Raw genomic sequence first — 18506 nt, 5'->3', positions numbered from 1 at the left:
CTACAGTCTTCTGTTTACTCAGGCAGAAACTTAAGTTATAGCTTGTTTACCCTAACATAGGTCCTTCCATCTTTACTTACTTTGCAGGCAGGAAACAAAGTGAGAAGAGAGTTAGAATGGCCATATCTACCATGTTCTTGTGCAAGGCAACTAGTGTACAGTTTATCTCGGCAAAAAGGGTTTCCGGGTGTTCAGCTTGTATCAGCTTCGCAAACAAAATAAACTGTATGAATAAAAGGATTTCTCCCCCGGCATACACAACACAATATCTACAATGAGGCTTCTGCCAGTGTAAGAAAAAAAACCCAATAATTCAACTATTAAAAACTTTTCTACAGCTCTAACAGTATCGCAGGTAGACTTGGTCTTAGCATAGGTGGTCATCCCACATAAATCCTTTGTAAGCATAAAGGTCTCGGCATAAAGACAAGCCATTGCTTTTAACTGCATAGAGATGGGTTTACCACAGGGACATGCAACAAAAATACAAATCTCTACTCTGATACATAGGAAAGATCCCATCCTAGAAGCACAGAATCCAAAGAGTGCCAAAAAGTTGCTAGCTAGTGTTGCTTAGGACACAGGTGGATTTTCTTATGTGAAACCAGATGGAACCTATATACTTTATATCTTACCTCCAGAAAGCTACTTTGCAACAGCTACTACAAAATTAATGCAGGCTTTTTCCCTACAGTGTTCTTTGCACTGTTTTGGCTGAGAAGATGCAATGGAAAATATAAAGGAGCAAACTACAACGTAAAAAAGGGGAGCTGAAAATAACAGGTTTAATCCTAAATCATTATGGATGCAATTTTGAAATGGGGAGGCAACAAAGGTGGAAAGAAGAATACAGGTCTTACCTGAATCTAAATGATGAACCTCTAGAAAAAAGAACGGGTTTAGGTTTTGGTTTAGGTTCCTCAAAAAGCCTGAAAAAGGCATGATGCTCTACACAGATCTTCCAGAAAGACTTGCAAAAATCTCGACTGGCCATAAGGAATTCCAGAGTGTCCTGGAACGAACTCTGAAAATTGAGATAGCATTTGCAATGTAAGCAAGCAAACAACATACATTACAGAGATGCATTGACAAAGCAGGTGCTATGCTACAAAAACAACTTTTTCCCAACTCATTGGCTTTCAGGCTTAACAGGCCCTATCCTTCCCACTTTGAGGCATCACTGATCTGCCTGGCAGTATCAGTGCTATTGCTAAAACTTGCTTTCATTGACAAATATGACAGAAATAAAGCAGTGGTCTTAACATTAATGAGAAGAGGTGGTTTACATGCTACAACTTAAGAACTGATGATATAGTACCACAGTCACAGTCAGAAGACGACTCTGTGACATTCAGCTTACATTTCCTTTGCTAGGACTGCTCACCTGAGATGCTAGGTTGATGCGTGCAGTACCAGCAGTGAACGTAAGCCATTAATTAAAAAAAAAAAAAAAAAAAAAAAAAAAATCTTCTTGAGGTGATAAAAACATATGTTTGATCTGTGAGTAGAAATTTACCAAATAACCTTTTGTCAACTTCATCAATTCCTGACAAGGACTTACATTCACATCAGGCCGCAGTTTGATAAGAAAACGTTTCCTCTTGAAGCTCAGCTTTCGAACCTTAGCCCAGTTGAAGGCATTGATCTTGGTGTGACCCTACAGAGAACAAAGCCAGCAGAGTTTAAGCATTCCAGATCTGAATGGAGAAATCTAAACTACTAAAGAAAGCCTGTCATAAATTAATCATCTATTCACTTCACTTGAAATTATAGTATTTCTTATCATTCATCCTCTGATAATGCAAACCATAAGCATCTTGTGCTGTGACTGAAGGCAGGTTACTTACAGTTAAACTCTTGCATATTTATAGGACTAGATATACTGAGTTGATGTGAAAGCATCCGACCCAGTATCACTGCACAAAACAGGGTGGCCCAGCTCTTGCCCAGCTATGTTATCTTGTTCCACTATGCAGATTCAGATTTTCAGGGGACTAAGTCACTTCCCAGAGATGCCTCCTTCTCTTCCACCAGCTACAGGGAATGTAGGGAATCTGGACACATAACATGTCACCTCACTTTGATAGGGTAGACTTTGTTCCTCTTTGTTGGTTTACAGGGCAAAATAAACACCCCTTTAAATGTTACTTAACTGGGGGGAAAAAACAGCAACTGAAAGTTTTGTATTGGAAGTACAAAACACTGGGAGTATTTTGACCTTTCATAGGGAGCAACAGAAGTAAAAGAACCTAAATAAATTACTTGTCTCTGAAGAGTCACGAAATGCTTTTCCCAAAAAAACCAACCAAAACCAGAAGCAAACAGCAAGCCTGAGAGAAATTATCTTTAAAATACTACAATTCCCAGCCACTGCATCATTAGGCCCTACCCCCCAGAAGTCTTGTTCTTAATCTATGTTAGAAGGTATTGGAGGTATTATTTTAAAATATTCATTACAGCAGTTTGTTCAGCAAAGATTTCAACACAAACATGCCTACAGCACAGCACAGAAGTTTCAGAGAGCTACTACAGGACTGCTAAATGCAGAAACCCATGCTGATTTGGGTGCCGTCACCAGACGGACGTAGGAGTAATGACAGTGTGATGATCTCTGCCAAGTCAACCTGCTGTCTAAGAATCACATAATTAATCTCCTTTAGAATATTCAGCAGCACTGACACTGATTTCTAAATAAATGGCAGGCTTTAAAATAAGTCTGTCTGATTACTGCTAACGCCATTTGTGAGTGAACCTTTATTTTCCTTGAGGTCATTCTAATGAGGTCTTCATATTTCAATTTCTATCAGTTATATCCAAAATAAAAAGATGAACTTAAGGCTCTTGCCCTCTGAAGTGCCTGAAGGAAGCCCTAAGCCTACTGCCAGACGCCAATTGCTGGGCAGACTCCAGCAGCTCAGAGCCTGACTTCCTTTTCAGCATTCAGTCTTGGAGCTTGATCCAGCAAAGTTTCCAAGCTTTTCTGAAAGTTTCCAAGTCAAAAAAAACCTGTTTTGAAAGTCCCAAACACATTAGGACAAGAAGAGATGACTGAGTTTTAGAGCTTGACAAATCAGGCCTTGGGCCTTCAACCAAACACCTTTATGGAAGGATCCCAGCTATCTGCTGGGACTCAGTGAGGTCCATGCTGTTTTGTGTAGACACATACTTTCAGCTGTAAGACAGTCTCAATTTATAAGGCTTTGCAATTCACCAATTCAGCTGATGAAAATACTGTGGGGGAGCAGGGGAAGGGCCTAAACATACAATTATTTGAGTTATGTGCATTTCTAACAACATCCTGGTGTTCTCATGCTTCAACCTATGCTTCAATTTTGGGGTTTTACTAGCAACCCATTAGTTGATCAGAGTCTTTTTTTTTTTTTTTTTTTTTTAAATTTAGATCTCAGAGCATTTGGGTCAGATATTTCTGGGTTTGTTTGTTGCTGTTGTTTTTCTTTATAAAAGGACTCAAAGTACTTTATAAGGTTGGAAACACTAGTATTTTAACTATAGTCAAACAGTTAAAATGAATAGTCTTTTTTGACAATTGTAAAAACGGACATTTTAAAGAACAGTTTACTTACTGTTTTTAACACAGAGTGAGGTAAGTAGCATTTTGGATGCTAGTAGACACAAGTTCATCTGAAGTGAAAGCAGTTTACACCAGCTGACTACCTGTGCCTTCACAACTGTAAAAGCCCAATTTGTTATTTACCTAAGGAGAACTACACAACAAGAATTTGACAAATTTACGGATGATGCTTCATGAACATTTACTAGGCTAACTGGGGGAGGAGATGAGAGGAAAGAAATCTAAGGAAATACTTTGGATCTTTTAGGGAAAGAAGATTCATGGATTCAGCAAAGGTAGAATGGCCAAGGCTGGTCAAGAAAATTGTAAAAACTCTGACAAAGTAACGCTACAGAGGGCTTACATTCACCATCTACATCCTTCTCCATATAATCCAGTTGTCTGTTGTTTTATTTGTCCCTGCTTCACATCCATTTAGTATGCACCAATGCCTGCAAGACCTACCTGCTCCTATATGTAGGAGGTATCAGCACGACCAACTTGCAAATTGTGAGCTGTGGATCAGTTTGCATCTTGAACAGCACATTGTGGCTGCAGATGGAGTTCTACCCTGTGCATGCAAATAAGGTAAGAGTCCCTGGAAGTGAAGGACCTAATGCAGCTATAAAAGGTTTAAGGTCATTGCTAGAAAAAATTTGGAAGTTCCTGAATCTTCCCAACCAAATTCTTCTAGACATGGCTGAGGGACCTGAATTCTTATCACTGTAAGAAATCTCTCTGCTTTATAAAATACAAAATCATGTCCTGAGCAGCTCTAACCTGAAACACCAGAATGCCTGTGTTGGCAACAGCCAGGTTGATTTTTGTCCCTTCCCTGTCCTTGGCTGGATGCAAGCGTATTCCATACATCTCCAGCCGACGGGCAATCTCCAAAAGCTGGAAGTCAGACTCTGCTGGTGTCTGTCCCCTTGAGAAAGCAAACAGAGAAGACACACAAATTCTTCACACCTTTTAATAGAGATCAACAGGTCCTCCTGAGAACAAAGACACATTTCATCAAAGAGACTGAAACCTGTCAGAGGTATAATATCTGTATGGTTTTTCTATGTCCCCAGATTTATATCAGCTAGAACAACAACTTTATCTTAGTCTAAACCAATACCAAAGAATCCACAGATTTTACAGTCTATTAGAAATTTTGATTGCTCCAATTCTGAGACACCTGATACAGCTGGATTTTGAACCATTAACTTTAACAGAATTCACTACCTCTCTTTGTATTTTCCATTGGAAAAACATACTGTATTCCTAAAAAAACCAATCATAAATAGAAGTGTGTAAGGATGTTGTCCATTGTAAAAGTGAATGCAATACCAAAATGAAGTAAAACAGAAGACATGAAAACCTTAACATCAATGCTGGGAACCCATAAGCACTAAATTAATCATGATGAAATTATGCAAAAGTTTTGATTATTACTGCTATAGAACTCCCTACGGCTCATATCTAATTCAATGTAGCTCATAATGAAACTGTTCAAGTCTTGAAGTGTTCTTGACAGCAAAAAAAATACCTTTCTATGCCTTATTCATAATTCTTTTAACCATCTTCTTGCTACTAGTCTTTTCTCCAGGCCTTAGGATACCAATTTGCATCATCATCTTGAATCCTATTCCCCCAAATCCCTAATTCTGCAAGCACTTTGTGCTTTTCCTATCATTAAACACCTTCTTCACCCATCTCTAAATACAGCATGGAAAGGGGAAAAGGCAACATTCAACGTCCTTGAAATCAAAAAGACTGCTGTCAGATGTGCCTGACTGATCAGTCATCATTTGCAATCATACCTGCATGCACAAAATCCACAGTGAAGCATTTTGTATGAAATAGACTGTAAAATAATGGCATGCTTGAATGAATATCAAAATCAATTGCTCTTTAAACATCTTGTTATGATGACGGGAGAAAGGCAGGAGTAACCTTCACGATATTCATAGGCTTGAACATTTTTTGAGAAGTAACCTTTGAGAAACTCAGAGGTCCAAATCTCTTTTGTAGTTATGATCTAGCATATATTTACAGTTAGAACTACTGTAAAGGAAAAGAAGGCCAATAACAGGAACAAAGAAGTCTTACATGTGGCTACGGTGAAATTCCATGATTTTGTCTTCTAGCGCTTCTTGCTGAGGTATATACTTGTTCTTCGCTAAGTGTTCACGATCTATGGTTTCATCAAAATCTCCAATCTCAGCTATGGAGAATTTTAAGAAAAGTCTATTAAAACATTATATTAAATCTGAATTATTCGGGTAATCCAAAAGGTGCAGACAGCTGGGAAGAGGGCAGAGAAGCAAACATAGTTTCTTGCAAGCTGTGTCATGGTTTTATGATTCAGATTCCCACTATGTTATCTTCCACACATTCCTCCCTTCTCCTCTGTGTAGTATCTCATATGTGAGAAGAAGCCCAAGGATTCCTCCTGTCCACCACAACCGAGTAAGTAGCTGTTGGATATCAACTGAACAAATGAAGCCATGACAGTGCTGCCTTGACTTGTGTGTGGGATAAGGTCAGGGGTGACAGGGAAGACAGCACTAATTCAGCAGAACTCCTCCATCTCTCTCACACGCATCATGGTGCTTAGGTGCCTTTCCCTGGAGCAGCCAAGCACAAGCTTCCTCCCCAGGCCCATGCCCCACACTGTAATCTCTGGGGGGAAATCTGAAAGATGGTTTTGTTTGCTTGTTTGAATGCAGGCATGTATTCTACCTCATGGGGTTATGAAACATTTGTCTTCCTCTAATTTTGCAGCAGTTTGAGACACATTCTGTCTCCTTCCTCCTCAAAGTTGCTCCCATCTGCTACAGTTATTCAATACCGTGTGTGCAACAGTATGTCACACCCACCTTCCATTTTGCAGCCCATTCAGTGAGTTTCCCTTTTTTTGGCGGGGGGGGGGGGGGGGGGGGGTAGGCAATCTATGTATGGGTGCCAGATTATTATCTTGTTGCCTGCTATTCTTGGAATGCCTCTGAAAATCTTGTTATTAGCTTTTTCACTGAACAGCGTAGCAGCTTCTGCCTGCAAACCTGCTGGAATAATAGCAACGTCACTACAACAAAGGCTGCTACCGTAACAACGTCAGTGAAATTAAAATGCAGCGCCCTCAAATTAAATCCAGGTTGCAGTCAGACATGTTGTTGTGCAGTTGACCTAGGATATCACAGACCCAAGCTCAGGTCCTTGCCTTATCCTCACCTCAGTTCTGCCCATGTAAATGAACGCTTAATCCCGTTCTGTCCAAAATAAGCTGGTTTAGAAAAAAGAAAGGTTTCAGATGATGTTTAAAACACTGTGGGTGATTTCTGACAAAAGTTTGCCTGGGATCAGATGTACCTGCAAATGCGGAGGGGGAGCAATAACCCTGTGTAGGCAGGGAAGATGAGGACCAAAGCATCTGTGAATGACAGAGCAGCAACCTTTCAACCCAAATTGCCTGCAGCCGCATGATGACTTCTTATACTTTGGAGGTCAGAGGTGGAAAAGAGTTGATAACTGAGACTGTATGATTTCCACCCCCTCCCTCATCCCATCTGCTCTGAATCATTCCTTGAGACAGTAGAAATACTACAGAATCTTTGAGAAATCTCCTTTGTAAAGTGTCCCTTTTGTCCCCATCTCAGAAACACCTCCCTCACTCCAGTTTTACTCACCCCAGCATCACAAATCTTTAGGGTCCGTTTTTAACCCTAACTCAAATGAAAGGCGAGTTTCTTTTCTTTAATGAAGCCATAAGCCCACCTAGGTTTGCCACACCTCAAATAACACAGGCCTTGATTCTTTAAAATGCAGTTCATGCCCTGTACATCCTTGTACATGGATGGACTTAAACCACCTTCTGTAGGGCTTTCTTCAGAGCCAAGAGTACAGAAGACTCTTATTTCACCCCTACATGATTTCTATAATGTTCTCTGCATTTGTCAACTGCAAATCCATTATCAAAATTGTCCTCCTGGCTTTCAAGTTACTTCTGAGTTTGTTCACTCTTACCTTGTACTCAACAGCTTTCACTTCTCTCCTTAGCCCTCCTTTTCCACCTTAAATGCCTTTCTAATAGCGCTCCCTCTAGAATGAGAGGGAGTTATATTTTGAATATTGTCAGCCTCACATATCTTCTTTAAAATCTTCTCGTGTGTTTTAGCCGAAGATTGATTTCCACTGATGCTCCCTTTTCTCTTATCTTGCAAGTGCATTACACTATGCTATATTCTGTCTGCATTAGCACTTCTGATATGTCTAATGCTTTGTATTTCAACTCTTTTCCTTTAATCAGTCCATCTTCTTACTTCACACACTCACTTTACTGCATTATTTGCAGTATCAAAGTGTCCTCTCACTTCTAACACTTTCTACAATGCTTTTAAGGTATTTTTAAATAGAATGTTTCAAATATAAATTTCATTCTGTAATATACATGCTGATTTAACAGAAACCTGCTTGCTGTCATATTATGATTTCATATAAATAACAGTCTATAACATTGACATAAGCTTGTACATAGAATATAAGGGCCTCCTGGAATCAGATAACCCCCATGGAAACCACTCGGAGGCACAGCATTGGTAAGACGTACAATACCTAACCTCCTGCATTGTCAATCTTTCCACTTTGATATCATTACTCTTATCAGTTGTCTAGTTTTATTTTTGTTGCAGACAAATACGTTTTGGGTTTTTTTTTTGCTACTGAATAATAAGCTAGAGAGAAAATAAATACAAAAGACAGGGTAAGATACAGCTATAGACTCTTAGCAAAGAAAATTTTCACAGAAAAATGTTCATGAGACACAAGATGGATAAATAAATGAGACAGTTGCAAACTTCTAGCAGAGGTTGCTAGCAAACACTGTTACAAAAAAAAGGGAGGGGAAAAATCATAAAGGGCAGAAAAAAGGTCCAGCTTGCAGTCAGGACATGGCAAGGGAAAGCAGCACTGCAAGTGCACCATGAGGCACAACATCCCTCTGCCCAAAATGGCAGTTCAGATTCTGTGAATACTGTCTCACTTCTGCATGATGAATCTCTCACCTCTCTCCTTCTGACACGATGGAAAAACTCCATTTTTCAGTACAGAAGTATCTTACCTTACTCTCCCCATAAGGAGAGTACTACTTGATTCCTAAAATCCCCATTCAGAATCACTCTGTACCTCAAGCTCACAGGTGAAGGGGACAAAGAACTAGAAAGATTTCAAATGCATCATGATCATTTCCAGCAACTCAGAAAAATTACTTAATCCAACAGCACAATGCATCTCAGCAGCGTAAGAGCAATGGTGGTGATTTGCCTTTTTTGTACACTTTGAAACGAATGCTTCTTGCCAGCCTGCATAGGTGTGTCAGGGGGAATGGCCAGGTGTATAACAGAGGAATTTTGAAAGAACACTGAATTAAATTGGAGTTTGACTGTGGGGAGAAGGGAAAGGGACAGCTTGTAAAGGTCAAAGGACATCCTGTATTTTATCCTCTTATGCTGTTGCTTTAGGAAAACAAGCTAGCAGTTACACTCTGAGCAGTTCAGACACCAGAGCTGTAAATGGTTCAGTGAAATTGAGTTATCAATAAGAGACAAGTAAGACATGAAACAGGATCTAAGTAGAAATCATAAGGAAAATAATGCGTATGAAGTATAAGAGCTCAAGAGAGGATGATCATGAAGCAATACCTCAAATGAACAGACACACATGCATTAGGGTGTCCTCTCCCTAACATCTTCCTTTGGTGCACAGACATTTAGTAGGAAAACTCATCCTCCTAGAATGCAGTGTAACAAATGACACTCAATTTCCCCCAAACAATCAAGACTTTTTTTTCCTGAGATGAAAGGAAGTTAGAACTAGCTTAACTGAGGAAAGAACTACAGTTGGAGTGCTGGACACCATAATGGGAAAAACTAAAAGACACAAAAAGCTCGCTAGCCAAGGATTTTCTTTTTTTTTAAGTCTGCGCTGCAAAAATCCTCAGTTTTAAAATGGTATGAGGAATACAGAATTTCACAGAGGCTGTTGTACAGCTTCTTATTGCTACTCAGTCACACTAGGCAATGATGACCATGGCAAACAGAAAACCATGCAATACCTGCCTTTCCAACAGCAATTGATGAGAAACTGCCCTAACACTCAAACAGACTATGACAAAGGATCATGAGATTTATCTATTCATCACTAAAGAGCTTCTGAATGTCTTTGTTGACTGCAATTTCCATACAATGGCATTTCAGTGGAAACATGCAATACTGTATTGTACAATGACCGTTCAAAACAATGGTCTATTACGACCATTATACCTGCTACTAAGTGGTTTTTCCTATGTTATTCTCAAGATGAGAATCCATAAAGTCTTGAAAAGGAAAACATACGCTGCCTTTCAAATGATCTGGAAGCTAAAAAAAGCTTTGATGTGATGAACAAAGTTAATGTATGATTCTACTGAACAGTCTTATTGTGCATACTTTGCAATAATAATAAAAAAAGCTTAAAATCTGTTGGTTTTTTCTTCCCTATCAGTTTCCTCTTAGGACTGTGATTTAGTCTGGCATTCTAAGCATGTTTATTTACTACATTCTCTAGACAGCATACAGATCTCCAGGAATTTGAATGCTCTGCTGACATGATAGAAAGTATAATAAAACAGAAATTCAGAAGAATTCAACCTGTTTGCCACTGCCTGTGAAGTTTGCTTTTTAAATGATCCTAGGCAGACTATCAAATGTAGTGCTTTAAAAATGCAAATCCAGTGTCCAGGAGCTCTTTTTTATTTGAAAGAGTGAATTATCTGTACTTGAATGCCATTATACAGAAATACAATAAATTGACCATACGGCTTAAACCTGTCCCTACGGCAGCTACTAACAGGTAACCCAGCAAAGCATGTCCAACCAATCATCCTGCTTATCCTCCTGGAAAGAAGAAAAAAGGGAACTTACACTGTACTATGTGCGAGATTAAGAGGGCAGTGCTGGTATCATTACATGTCAGCCTTCCCTGTGCCAGGTCCTGCTTCACTTGCAATGCAAATAGGTACCTGCAAAACAAAAGTGAACAAAGAGTTACCCAAAGCATGAGGGAAAGAGGGGAAAGTATTTCAACACCAGCTCTGGTTTTGACTACATGTTCCTTTCACTTTTTGGAATCTACAGAAGTGATCTGAATTTCCTAAGTTTAGAGCCTAAATACAACGTAACAGATACTGTATTACAGCCATTAGAGTCTTACATGGTGGCTGCTCTGCAGAACCAAGATATCTCTCTTTTTCTCTCTCCTTCCCTCCCTGGGAACCAGAGCAATGAGATATGACAGTGGAAGCAAATGTGACAGCTATTAAGCGCTCAACAACCCCACAGCAAGCAGCACTAGATAATGGAGCTGCTTGTAACTACAAAGAAATACCAGATAAACCAGTGATTTAGAGTTATCAGTTAGTTCTTGTAGAATACAAGGAGAACTCTAAACGTCCACCTTGGCACTCACCTGGAAACAAGGAGCAAGATCTTGATCAAACAACTCTAGCTAGCTCTAATACTTTTGTGGCCCCATTACCTTCACCGCCTGTGCACCAGCCATTTTTAACATCGTCTCCAAACCATCTCAGCCACATAGGGCAATTCTACACTGACAATTTAAGTGCAGAGACAACACAGGTCCATAACATTATTTCAACATCTAAATTTCTTCTAGCTTCAACAGGAATTGAAATTGCTTAGTTCCACTCAGCATCAAATTCTTCCCTAGAAAAAAATGAGCTAGCAGTGGGCATTTGTCCTACAGTTGGTATGAAACCTGAACTGGTTAGACACTTTAACAAGCCTTCCAAACACTGCAGCTCCTCTGGAAAACTCATACCAGGATCTCAATAGTTTTTAATAAGACTAGATTTTAATAGGTTCAATGAAAAGCTCTCATTTGAACAGTAAGTTTCTGAATGAGGAGATGTAGGTAAATTAAATGAAAAGGGCAAGCTGATTTGAGGAGTATGGAAACATACACAGTACATGAAATAATATAGCAGATCTAAATAATGTCCTTTTGAAACCTGCAGACATCTGCCTACCCATACAAAATTCACCCTAGTAGAAGAATATAGCACTAAAGTGTTGTATTCTCTTGCTTCTTCAAGTGATGAAGCTGTTCCCTGTGGATACGCTTTCACATCCTACACACTGCTGTGTACATATATTCAAGTTCCCTAGCATACTCATTCAAAATCTAACCAAAAAAAGTCATTAGGATTCAGAGATATGTCTCCAGGTGCAGAAAGAGATCACCAAAAATTTACAGTTCACATACTAAGCAACTGATATGCAGAATATTTATTCGGAAACAGAAATGTTTCATTAGTAACATCACGTTGTGAGTTTTCATTCATCCCATTATTGTTTTTACTCAGTCTTTCAAGCAAATATTCCTCTTTCCTACCCCACTTTTCTACTTTTCTCTGTCCAGGCCAGCAAAAGATATCAATCATTTCTCTTTTTCCATTCCATTGCTCTATTACCAAAATAAAACAAGACAGAGATAAACACAGAACATCACAAAGGTGGACTTGTTCTTTATAAAGCAGGTCATAACAACACAAGAGCTCTTTGTAAAAGAGGACTTCATCTTGTGGGAAGATTGAAAATAAAAACTAATAGTGAAAATACTGAATCAGAATGGAAAAGTGTAATTAAAAATAATAATACTGTAGATCAGAAAAAGAGTTGAAAAGTTGCAGTGAAGAAATACTGCAACAAAACAATGTTTCTGACCATAAAGGAAGGACCTGTTAATGAGGAAGAACCTTAATAGGTCCCTCATATACATATTTACTCACAGAGAAATATGACTGTGCCAATATGACAGTGCCATCACTCTGTGCCAATGCAGTGTGAAATTTAGAGCTTAAATGAAGTTTTTGAAATCCACTGAAAATAAACACACCTTTAAGGTATTCTTTCTGCATATGTGTGTAACCTTCTCTATGTTCCTCTTACTTTTCATTTTGTTCCTTCTCCTTTCCATTTCTCCATCTCCAAATTCACACTTCCACCTGTGCAAACCTTTGGCATTTGCGTTGGCTATACAAATAGGGTCCGATGCTGCTGCAACTTGGCAATTCATGCAAAACAACAGTCTCCCAAACACGGGTGGAGAGTCGCACGTGTCCCTCAGCAGAGGAGTGCCCCAGGGCGCCAACACATGCCTTAGTCAGGTCTCTTCCAACACCACTGCCAAAGGGGCTTGGAGAACTCTGTTGGCTAACTGCCTTCTCTTGGGATGAGCAAAGCTCTCCCAGGACCCCAAATCCAAGGAAGCAAAGGACTCCTGCACTTTGCAGAACCTCTCAGCACAGACTGCAACCGAATCCTAGGGCCTATTTTTCAGGTGCATTCAAGGTTGGGGCAAATAACATCAAGCTAATACTGAGAGGCAGCCATTGATCCTCACCCAATCATCTCAAATCCCATGTTCTTCCCTCTGTCCACCAGAGATTTAATAAAAAAAAAAAAAGGTCATGCAGCTACTAACCTTGTCAGTTCCTCCTGCAGCTGAGCGTGATCAGGTGGGAAGAATTTTACCACAAATTTTACAACAACGTGCTTCGGTCCTAGGGGAAATGTCAAAGCAAGTTAGTGAACATCAGTAACATGCTGGCCAAATTTTATTACGCAGAATGATATACAAGGGATGACTCATGGAACCTGCAGTGCATACATACATGCTAACCTGCTGTCCTTTTTAGCATTCAGGTTATTCAGAGATTGCACAATAAAATTTACACACAATAAAAGAGAACAGTAACTTGGTCGAGGGATACTCTGCCAAAACTAAGTCTGTTTTTAGTAATTACATCAGTTGGTCCAATAAAAATATATTATGTGTGTCTATTTTCCTTGCTTCAGAACAGGAGGGAGCTAAATTACACTCTATTTTTCAAGTCCACTAGCAAGTTACTATTTCTCTTTTAACAGCAGCACATTTGTTCTCACTCTTACAAGTACGACCAGTGACAAAAGGACCAACACATCTCTCTCTCATGAGAGGGAGAGGTGCCAGAGCACACATTCAGACTAATATGACCAGAGAGGCACCTAGGAAAATTTAATCTCAATGGCAAAGCTCAATAAATGAAGAACTTTGCTGATATTTGACAGAGAAACAAAATCAGCAAAACCTTTCCTGTTCACTTCTACTCTTCCCAGAGCTGATGGCTATTTGCAATTTCCTGTCCTTTCCCACCACCCACCATAACTTTCCCTGATGGCCCTATCCCAACTGTTGTCTCCTCTTGGTGTCAGACAGTTCCAAGTTCTGCAGCAACGTCCCTGTGCTGGTTTTGGCTGGGGTAGAGTTAATTGTCTTCATAGTAGCCAGTATGGGGCTGTATTTTGGATTTGTGCTGGAAACAGCGTTGATAATACAGGGGTGTTTTAGTTACTGCTGAGCAGTGCTTACACAGAGTCAAGGCCTTTTCTGCTTCTCACCCCACCCCACCAGCGAGCAGGCTGGGGGTGCACAAGAAGTTGGGAGGGGACACAGCCGGGATAGCTGACCCCAACTGACCAAAGGGATATTGCATATCATATGATGTCATGCTCAGCATATAAAGCTGGGGGAAGAAGAAGGAAGGGGGGGACATTCTGAGTGATGGCGTTTGTCTTCCCAAGTAACCGTTACGCATGATGGAGCCCTGCTTTCCTGGAGATGGCTGAACACCTGCCTGCCGATGGGAAGCGGTGAATGAATTCCTTGTTTTGCTTTGCTTGCGTGTGCAGCTTTTGCTTTCCCTATTAAACTGTCTTTATCTCAACCCACGAGTTTTCTCACTTTTACTCTTCCAATTCTCTCCCCCATCCCACCAGGGGGGGAGTGAGCGAGTGGCTGTGTGGCGCTTAGTTGCCGGCTGGGGTTAAACCATGACAGTCCCACACAGTTGTAATGTATTTGCTAGCTCCTTCCTAGTAATAATGTCTTCCTGTTCTTTTTCTTTTATCCTGATTACTGCTACCTTTCGGCAATGTATGCTTCCTTTAATCCTTGTTTTACTGTACTCTTTTCTCTACAAAATCGTTGCCTCCATTGCCACCACTGCCTCTTCTAGTGACTGACTAAACCTCAGCCTCCTACTGGGTCAGCCCCTTCATATGTTCATGTGACATAATTTCACAGCACACACAGTACATCTTTTAAGGACAGACCAGAAATAAAAAATAATCCAAACAAAATTCAGTGAAGAAAGTTGAGAAGATGAAGATCCCAATTGACAGAGTCCTAATTTATTCAAGTACTCTCAGACTGACAAAATAAATGAAAGCAAGGAAGTACTTACTTCTAATCTGTTTCATAACAGGTTTCAAAAGATCAAGCCACACCTGAAAACAAAAGAAGGTGGTGTTATCATCTCTGAACAAACTACCGCTCATAGAGGAGCATTTTTCATTGCACTACTTAGATTATCAGTTACTTATTTATTTTTTCCAGTGTGGTCATCATGCCCTCCCTCGTTATACATAGTGGGGTTTCTCCCCAAAACTCTGGAAGATCCTCAGGAAACAGCACTGTTAATGGGCTGTCACCGTGGCACAGCTTTTGAAGCAGTACAGATTGAGAGAGCTGGGAAACAGTGAGGAAATCTTCCCCTTGCTTGTCTCTGATACCAACAATCACAGCACGTTTGGTCAGGAACCATTCATTTTGTGGAAAAAACAACTGAAACAAGGAGTTCAGAAAAAGACAGTCCTATACTGTCATTGTGGTCCTCACCCTAATTAATCTTGAGAAAGGCAAGTGAAAGGGGCTGGTGCTTGCCTTTGAGCTGGGAACGCTAGGCAAACAGAGAAACGAGAAGGTGGCAACCTCCTGGTTTTGGGGACCCAACAGGAGCCCTACTGTGAGGCCTGGGCATAAATGTGGAGCTCCCTTGTTGGGCGCCATGGAGCTAAAGGAGTCTCACCATCACCACCTGGGGGAGGAATGTCCTCTCAGGTCAAAGGCATGAGGCAGACAACAGTGCAAAGCATGGGTGGGAGGAAGCTTACTTTCGAGCTGTGTAACATTGTATCTTTTCTATAAACCTGGGAAGCTCAGGCCTAAGCTTTCTTAATTGGGGACAGTGTAACTTCTGCACATAGTTTACTTTCATCTGTTTTTTAACAGCTCATTTTTCAGGACCATGTGTGGGTCTTTCCTTCGGCTTTCAAAAGAGCAGCAGCGGGTGGAAATACAGTTTTCAGAGCCTAAACCCCCATTCTGCAGTCTCAGTCAGAAGAGCCTGGGCAAAGTGTTATGGAAAGCCGAGGGACAATCACGCAGAAGGTAAAAGCGAGACCACTTGCAGGGCCTGGAGAAGTGCGACAGCTCACGGTACTCAGCTAGTAACTACCTATGCCCAAGATTTGTATTTTGTTATCTCACTAAATTGCACGGAGCCTCCCTTGGAGACGTCTGGCATTTCTGGAGGAACATCCTTCATCACAAAGGTTAAAGCCATTAAAAAACAAATTAACCGCGCCTTCCTCCAGAAAAAGAATATGTATTGAAATGAATACATCTTCGACCTTTAATAATTTTAGATTATGCAGAGACTGAAACATACTCAAAATACCCATTTTAGAAAATCACCTGAGAAGCCAGACAGGAACAGGCCTGTATTGCTGCTATAACTGCTCCAACGCTGTTTGCTATTTTCATCATTATTAATATGAGTGCTTCCAATTAGCAAAGACCTCACATTCCTGCCCTTTCACACCCACGTTTCTCAATGGAATTCTTTTTATGTTTCTCAGCCTATGAGAGTCTTTTCTTTTCGGAAGGGCTAAAGAAACTTGGTTAACCAAGAATAGGATCACAGTGTTTATCACACGTTAAACTGGTTCTGACACTTTTTGGCATTTCAGTAACTTAAAACTGTTTTGTTTCAGAAAGTTGGCATGTACATAATCTGCAACGAAGGTCAGGGACTTTGCCAAGTTTAGTGGGGAAAAAAAAAACTTGAATATGAAACAGCCAGTTTACAAGAATATGGGAGTAATGTATTTTACTTGACACATGCAAAAAAAAGGTCTCTCTCTCCAGAGGGAGTTTATGATACAGCATGAGCACGCAAATGCGTCATTCCTTTCTCCACTTTCCCATTCATTCTACAAGCAAGTTAAAACATCCTTGACCAGACTGCTGGATACTAGAAATGCATGTACTGAAGGCGTGTAGGGAGAAAGGTGGGGCAAAATGAAGACCTTACCACTATCACCAAACCCAAGCAATCAAACCTTATGCATATGCAACTCCCACACTGTATCTAAACACAACCAATCTGAGACTGGTTTACAAACTGGAAATGAAAAATAATGTGAGGATTCAATTAAGATTCATGTTTTCAATTTTCTCTGGAACTACAAAAGCTAGATTATTTATTTTTTAAACAAAGTCTGGCATTCCACAATAGTGACCGGATTTCAGCAGCTGGAGAATTGGGGCAGACATCAAGTGTGATGAAACTCTGTGAAACCCCAGGCTTGGCAACAGTGACTCATTTCTCCTTGTCCAGGCAGGAATTGCAGCCCTCAGACCCTCCACATTCATCTCCCAAGCAGATCTTGTCTGCTACAGGCATGGCACGCTTGAATGTATACAGCTGCCAGGCATCTTGACATACAACTGTCAATATGTCAGATATGAGGTCTGGAGCTTTGCACGTTGAAACAAACACAGCTGAATTGTGAACATATGACTTCATGTACATATGACTACATCCAAACAAATATGCTCTAAATATTTGTTTTTCCTTTTACATTGCACTCTACATTGGAAAAGCAACTCATTCTCTTCAGATGATATGAATGTAAAATATGCATGTGTGGTTTATTTCTCAGACACACCATTAACTGCAATTTTTTTTTTATTTGCACAATGCTTGAGTTCTACATTATGGCCATTATGAAGCTCAGAAAGTTTTAAATCCCACAGGAACATTCACCTCAACTGCATCATATAAACTGGTTACTATAATTTAAGTGTAAATATTACTCTCAGAGTGCTGCTCCACATTGAAACAACGATTCATAATGAAAATCTCCTGCTTCAGAGTTTCTGTGAGTTGCTTTTAGGTAGTTGAATGCGTTACTTCCACTGAATCTCACCATTCTTGGGGCACAGCTGACTAGATGTGGGCAAGATTTGGGGATCTCCCCCTTTTTCAGAAGCAGAGATTGGCACAACCAGCAGGAACATGGACTGGCACTCTCAGATACTTGGCTAATATTTCCTTTTGCAAGAGCAGGGGCCAGGTGAGTTACCATGCTCGATGCATGGAGGCATTTTCCTTCAGGTCAAACTGGCAATAGCCTTAGGGGGGTTTCTCCACCTTCCTCTTCATCAGAGCCCTGGCTCCCCCACTGTGATCATCTGGACTTATTTCCAGCCAGTCAATTCCTGCCACTGCAAGGGCCTCAGGCACTGGCAGCACCTCAATCTCTCCTGTGTTCTGCCTCAAGCAAATAAACTATTTTGTTTTCACAGGACTGAAAACTGTCAGTTTACTTCAGGTCTCTGAGCAAAACACAGAAGGTGATCTATTTGAAACTTAATGACCTGTGAAGTGGAGAAGGTCGATCAAATGACCTCCATTTTCTAGAAAACTAAAAAGCAACTGTATATACACAAGACGTTATGATTTGTTTCAGCTTTACATACATACATCAGTAACGTCAGTATGTCATTATTAACATGGCTACATGGACCCTCTGTTGTAATAGTACTGTACAGTTGTACTGTTTTGAATAGTTATGTTAAGCTCTCAAGTTACCTAAAGCATTAGCCAAGGTTATCTGGCAGAATATGAAACTTTCTAGTAAACTGTGTTTCATCTAAATCCAGGAGCAAACTGTGAAGCGGATCACATTTAAAGATCAATGTCCATTTTTTTAAATTTCCTCTTTAA

The 18506-nt window shown here is 40.3% G+C and overlaps 1 protein-coding gene across 4 annotated transcripts in view; it reads right to left on the bottom strand.

The window, feature by feature from the left end:
• Positions 1-18506, bottom strand: part of FARP1 (FERM, ARH/RhoGEF and pleckstrin domain protein 1) — a 217510-nt gene that overhangs the window by 51883 nt on the left and 147121 nt on the right. For all 4 annotated transcript variants that reach the window (XM_050890909.1, XM_050890915.1, XM_050890923.1 and 1 more), the window contains exons 4-10: positions 14898-14940; positions 13097-13175; positions 10516-10613; positions 5669-5783; positions 4352-4499; positions 1562-1657; positions 861-1024 (exon numbers count right to left, since the gene is read on the bottom strand). In XM_050890909.1, the coding sequence (XP_050746866.1) occupies positions 861-1024; positions 1562-1657; positions 4352-4499; positions 5669-5783; positions 10516-10613; positions 13097-13175; positions 14898-14940 (743 nt within the window). The remainder of the gene's footprint in view (positions 1-860; positions 1025-1561; positions 1658-4351; positions 4500-5668; positions 5784-10515; positions 10614-13096; positions 13176-14897; positions 14941-18506) is intronic.

The sequence above is a fragment of the Gymnogyps californianus genome, chromosome 1 (assembly GCF_018139145.2).
Source record: "Gymnogyps californianus isolate 813 chromosome 1, ASM1813914v2, whole genome shotgun sequence".
Taxonomy (NCBI): Eukaryota; Metazoa; Chordata; class Aves; order Accipitriformes; family Cathartidae; genus Gymnogyps; species Gymnogyps californianus.
Note: the sequence above shows the minus strand (reverse complement) of the source record. Positions and strands in the feature narration are given on the sequence as shown.